The sequence below is a fragment of the Molothrus ater genome, chromosome 4 (assembly GCF_012460135.2).
Source record: "Molothrus ater isolate BHLD 08-10-18 breed brown headed cowbird chromosome 4, BPBGC_Mater_1.1, whole genome shotgun sequence".
In the NCBI taxonomy this organism is placed as follows: Eukaryota; Metazoa; Chordata; class Aves; order Passeriformes; family Icteridae; genus Molothrus; species Molothrus ater.
Genome location: NC_050481.2, coordinates 28,575,923 through 28,582,258, shown reverse-complemented (window position 1 = coordinate 28,582,258; position 6,336 = coordinate 28,575,923). Strand labels below are relative to the sequence as shown.

Below are 6,336 nucleotides of genomic sequence, written 5' to 3'. Positions count from 1 at the left end.
CGTGGGAGGGAACAAGGGATGGGGCTAAGAACACAGGCTTGATCCCCAGCAACGGGATCTCTGCACTGCCCTGGGACTTGGTATCCTTACTGCCCAACTGAGAGACACATTGGTTAGTTTTCAGTGTATAATTCATGGAGTTTGGACATTTACAAACAATTAAGAGACCTGCTCTCTCTAGAGACAAGCAGATGTGCTGTGGGGTTATTACAGTGCAACAGAAGAGTGGACCAGGCTCTGTCATTTAAAAATACTGTATTTTATTTATATTTATTTACTTAAGAAAACCTAAGGGTAAATAAGCTGAGAGTGTCACCAGTGATGAACCCACACAAAGACTATGAGACATGAGATCTTCACAACCATATTACACAAAAAACCCCATGAAGAAGTGAGACATTGTTTGGGTGCTTTTAGCTAGGCATCATGAAAATCCCTACAGCAATACCTTCCATAGAAACAGCTTTCTTCCTAGTGGAAGCAGGATGCAGCTAGCATCCAGATTAGTAGCACTCCCTTGCCAAAGTGCCCCCCGTGTAAGGAAGCTGTGACATTGATTGTACCGACAAGTCACTGCTATCACACTTGCTCTCACAATGCCTCCAAGCACATCTCTGCTCACTCCCTCCACCTGATGTGCCTTCCCACAGGCAGTGGTGGCCGGCCTGAGGACACCCTGCCATGTGCCATGTGCCCTGTGAAGCAGGAGATCTGGGGGTTGCTCCTTGGAGCCAAGGGCATGGTGCTGGCCTGGCTCAGCTGGCTGAGCTAAACTCCATGGGAGCTATTTTGGTGGGCTCTCCAGTACTGCACAATACAAGAAGCATGGCCTAAAGTAACATCCACCTACAACACACTAGTAGATCATTTCAGATTCAGTACTATGTACAATTTACTCTTACTTAGTATACTAAGGAGCTGTGGTATTTCTTCCAAGACGTGTTATTTGACTGATGATTATTGAATCTTTCTGTCCACTGGGCTGCAGAGGAATGCTGCACTCTGGCTATACCATCGGGTTAAGAAACTTCAACAACCTGCCTCAGTTCTTCAAACAGGGGCGTGAGCTCCTTCTCTAAACTTACAATCAGCCCTGGAAAGAGAGAAGAGACAGAATGATCCATCAAACAACATCACTGAGAAGCCTCTCTCCAGAGTCCACAGCTCCCTCCCAAGTCACAGGCAGTGCTTTTCAAAGCCTGAAATGTTTCATGTGAGCTACTCACTTTCCTGTGAATAGTGGGCAGCACCCCCAGGCAGGGTGTCTGCAGTCCCTGGCACTGAAAGAGGCACCCAGTGCAGCACAACTCTCCCCCACTACTGCCTTGCCACTTCCATAACTGTGTCCCAAGAAGCTGTATCAAAACTAAATCCTTTCTGCTCATATTCATTAGCCAACGTCCTCACCAGCAAGGCTAGGGCCTGGCTGAAGGACTTCCCCACCCCACAGAACTGAAGACAAATCTGCACACATTCCTGCAGAATGTTAACTTGGCTGACAGAAATTCTGAGACCCAACAGCTGGCTTGTACAGCACAGTACTGCCCAGTACTGTACGCAGCATGGGCAAGGTTAATCACAGGAGAAATATGCTTCTAGAAGAATAACAACGCCAGCAAGACACCTAAAATCTGTCAATTTTTACTCACACCTTTCACAATACACTGACAAAATTCACAGCAGGAACAAAGCTAACACAGCTTGCAGCGAATTCAGGGAACTTATTTTCAATTATTAAAATACTGCAATCTTTAAAACAAATGTGCAGACATACCTGTATTGGCATTGCTGCTTGCAATGAAACTCACTACCAAAGGTAAGCGATTGAACTGCACCACCTGCAAGGAGAGAGAAGTGCTCAGCCAGCAGCTAACACATCGTGCACACCAGGGCTCTGATGAATTCTTTACACAAAAATTCTTTCTGCAACCAGCAGCCTCCTCAGTTTAAAGGGCAAGCAGGAGCAAGAGCCACAGAGGTGACTTTTCAGTGTACCTGTTTCTCAAGATTCATGGCTAAAAACACCAACAGAACTTACCCTATAGTACAGGGAGCTGCAGATGGAAAACCTGGCATTTCCCTCCACCTCCACTGTTCTACAGAGTGCTGTCCACCAGAACCCTGCCTCAGCTGCAGACCCTGCAGATTACACTGTGGAGACCACACCCTCCACGGGAAACAGGAGGGCAGGCAGGTTTATTGTTTTAAAATACTGTTCCCTGTACAGGAATATCTGTTCCTCCATTACCAGGGAAACGGCACCGTGGGCACAACAGTAAGCTAGCAGCATCAAGAGAGTCAAAGCAATGTACTAACTCACTCACCCACTTAATTTCCAAACAAAGCTTGACACACTGCAGGCTAGACAGCTGGCCAGTTTACTGCAGCCATAATTAAAAGCTCTCAGGACCACCAGAACTTGTGAAGGAGCAGAAATGTAGTAGATGATGGACTTTTGGACACAAATAATCAATTTATTTGTGAAAAATGTGAGTGGTATTTCGAAGTGTTCTTACCTCAAAGTCATACTGGCAGCAGGATTAGCTATGAAGCAGGCTGCATGTGCTTTAATTCATGCTAGGTGTCACTAGTTATTAACATTGTTTATAAAAAAGAACATAAACGCTTCATAAAAGATTCAGAAGAGCATATGAGCAACATCTGCAAATTCAGAACTACTACACTTTCCCATTGTCAACAAGTAAATCTCAAGTTTTGAGAAAGGTAACAGAAGTTTAAAAAATACTGTGAAATTTAGGCTTAACTAAAGCTGTGTAAGAAATAAATCAAAATTACTTCAATAGCAGCCTAGTGAAAATCTACCAGAGCTTAAATAACCTTCTTTCTCTTGCTCAATGTAATGCAAGAACAGCTCATGTCACTGAGGACAGGGCACACTGAGGTCACTCACCTGGTAGGTATTGTAATAGCAGATGATACTTTTGTTTTTGGAGAGTCCTAACTTACTGCCCTGATCTGTGGCAAGGGCAAAGGTGGACAAAAAGCCAGGTCGCAGTGCGTGTTCTGGAGCATTATCATTGGCAACTGGAACAAAACATGAAAATCCTTATCTTTACATGAGGTCTCTGACTGCATCCTCAACCCTCATCCAGCTCAGTGCTCTGCCAAAAGCAGAGAAACATGCAAGACCTCTGAGGTGCTCCCACAGGAACACGCAACAGTTTTCACAAGCTGTACCTCATTTAATGCTCTCTGTATGATCAAAGCTCCTTATAGCAGCATCCTTCCCAGCACACGTAAGAAATTTTTAATCCTTTTCCTTTAGGATGCCTGTGCTGATGTCCCTTTGGTTCAATGTCCCATTGTGCCCATTCCAGCCTTTGAACAGATTACTGGCACACAGTCACTTGACAGCAGACAGGTGATGATGTGCAAGTTCTGCTGGGTGTCTGAATACTCTGGGGCACTGAACAAAATAAATCTGCAATACCTGAAACTTTGTATCCTTAAACTATTGTACTCACAAGCCAAAAACATCTGAAACAAGTACTGCAGAACATAAAAAACAACAGTACCAAAAAGGCCAACAAAACACTGCCAAGCTCTGTCTACCACTTAGTATCAATCAGCCTGTGAGGGACTTGAAGATACAAGGACCTTACAGCACTCCAACCCCTGTCACCGAGGAAAACTTCCACAGACTGCAATTACAAACAAAAGGATATATTTAAAGAGGTACATAATCAACTAATGAATTTCTACTTGAAGTCCAATTTAATTCTACCACTTGGGATATTCAGGTATTTGGCATAACAGAAGACTTTTCTGTACTTCTCCACCCCCTGCTGTTCAATCAGAATTTCAGCTGCAGAGCACAGCAAGAAGCTGAAGTTACCTTTGATAACAGGCACACCATCTCTATCTGAGACTACAATAGCATGAAGACCTTCAACGCTGAAAAAAAAAAGGGAAGAAGAGACACCATTTTATAAACACAGTAATTAGTAGGAAAGGGTTTTTTTGTGTGAACAAATGTGCAAGAAAGGGAAAAACTTTGAAAAAAACTGATGCCCTCATTAATTTAGTATTTGTTCTGTTTAGTACAGGTCTGGTGGCCCCAATAATAAGGACATGGAGCTGCTGGAGCAAGTCCAGAGGAAGCCACGAAGCTGATAAGAGGGCTGGAGCACTTCCCCTACAAAGACAGGCTGAGGAAGTTGTGGCTGCTGAGCCAGGAGAAGGGAAGGTTGGGTGGAGACCGCACAGCAACCTTCTGGTATCTGAAGGGGGTTTACAGGGAAGCTGGAGAGGGACCCTTCATCGGGAACTGCAGTGACAGGACAAGGACTAATGGGTACAAATTGAAAACCGGGAAATTCAGGTTCGATATGAGGAAGAAATTTTTTACTGTGTGGGTGGTGAGATACTGGAATAGTATCCTATTGCCCAGGGCGGCTGTGGATACCGCACCCTGGAAGTATTCATGGCCAGGCTGGATGGGGCACCGAGCAAGCCGGTCTGGTGGGAAGTGTCCCTGTCGTGGCAGAGGGCGGGCACCGGATGGCCCTGGCCGCCCGCCCCGCACGGCCCCGCGTTACCTCGGCAGCTTCTTGTACAGGAACCGCTTCAGGTCCTGCGGGCAGAGACGGGCGGCGCGTTACTCACGGCCGCTCCCAGCACCTCCGCACCTCCCTCCCCGCCCCGCCCGGCCCGGCCCGGCCCGGCCCGGCCCGGCCCGACCCGACCCGGCCTCGGCATCCCCCGGCCCCACCCCCGCCACAGCCACCGCCCGCGTCCCGCCCGCCCCGCGGAGCCGCACTCACGTCGGCCATGGCTGGGGCCCGCCCGCTGCTGCCGCCGCCGCCACCTCCGCGGGCCTGCGAGACAAGACGAGAGGCGGCCCCGTCACCGCGGCGCGGCCACCGACTCTGAGGAGGGGAGCGGCCGGAGGGAGGGGAGGGCGCGCTCCGTCCCCGAGGCCCGGCCGGCCGCCACCCCCCGCCCCGCCGCCGTGGTACAGCCGCGCCGGGAAGGGCGCTCGGCTGGGCCGAGACCACCGCGCACCGGGAGGGGGGCGCGGGGGGCGCCCCCTGCCTGCCCGCCCCGCCGTACCTGTCCGCGCCCCTGGCGCGCCCCGCACGGCTCCGCCGCCGCTGCTTCCTCTCGGAGCCGCTGTCACATGAGCCGCGGCACCGCCCTCCCGGCCCCGGAACCGCTTCCCCGCCGCCCCCGCCCCGCTGCGCCCCGGCAGCAAAACAAACCAAAACCAAAACAAACCATAGCGCTTCGGTTAAAGGAGATCAGCAACCGGCAACAAACGTGTTTTTATGCCGAGCAGTTACTGCCACTCTTCCGCTGTTGCCTCTTTCCCCTACTTTTATATCTAGTCTATCAAACCATGAGCCTGCAGGCTAATTTAACAGCTAATGTGAAAAAATACATAGATTAATTTAGTAGATGCCTACAGAGTAACAATGGTAACTGCATATCTGTTTTTAAAGTCTTCTATCAGAACGCAGGACCCTCATGGTAGATCTCAAAAAACCTCCAAGCTTGCTCAGCATGTATCAATGCTTTTTCTCCTAAAGAAAAAAAAAAAAAAAGAGCTACTAGAGGCCAAGCACAGAATCACTGAACTATGACTGAACACCACCACGTTAACCAGACCATGGCCCTGAGTGCCACATCCAGTCTTTCCTCAAACCCCTCCAGCAACAGTGATTCCATCACCCTACTGGGCAGCCCATTTCAGTAGTAGTCACTTCTTCTGTGAAGAATTTCTTGCTAACATCCAACCTGAATCTCTCCTGGCACAGCTTGAGATAATTTTCTCTCATCCTATCACTGGCAGCATGCCAGAAGAGTCCGACCCCCCACCTGGCTACACCCTCCTGTCAGGGAGCTGCAGAGCACTAAGGTGCCCCCTGAGCTGCCTCTTCTCCAGGATAAACACCCCCAGCTCCCTCAGCCACTCCTCACAGGACCTGTGCTCCAGACCCTTCCCCAGCTCCATTGCCCTTCTCTGGACACACTCCAGCACCTCAATGTCCTTGGTGCAGCGAGGGGCCCAGAAATGGACACAGCTTTGAGCTGTGGCCTCACCAGTGCCCAGTACAGGGGGACAGTCACTGCTCCTGCTGGCCACACCACTGCTGACACAGGCCAGGATGCCCTTGGCCTTCCTGACCACCTGGGCACACCCTGGCCCATGTTCAGCTGCTGCCACCAGCACCCCCAGGTCCTTTTCCACTGGGCAGCTTCCCAGCCACCCTGTCCCTGCCTGTGGCACTGCCTGGGGCTGCTGTGACCCAAGGGCAGGACTCAGCACTTGGCCTTGTTGAACCTCCTTCTGCTGGTCTCAGGCCATTGATCCAG

At 50.1% G+C, this 6,336-nt stretch overlaps 1 protein-coding gene across 1 annotated transcript; it reads right to left on the bottom strand.

Annotated features, from left to right (window-relative positions):
- Window positions 1-238: 238 nt before the first annotated feature.
- On the bottom strand, window positions 239-5,155 carry LAMTOR3 (late endosomal/lysosomal adaptor, MAPK and MTOR activator 3). The gene is made up of 7 exons (XM_036381952.2): window positions 5,074-5,155; window positions 4,785-4,838; window positions 4,560-4,594; window positions 3,857-3,915; window positions 2,912-3,045; window positions 1,775-1,838; window positions 239-1,093 (listed from the first exon to the last, which is right to left on the bottom strand). The coding sequence occupies exons 2-7, from the start codon at window positions 4,791-4,793 to the stop codon at window positions 1,020-1,022; spliced, it is 375 nt and encodes a 124-aa protein (XP_036237845.1). The 5' UTR covers window positions 4,794-4,838; window positions 5,074-5,155; the 3' UTR covers window positions 239-1,019.
- Between the last annotated feature and the right edge of the window lie 1,181 nt (window positions 5,156-6,336).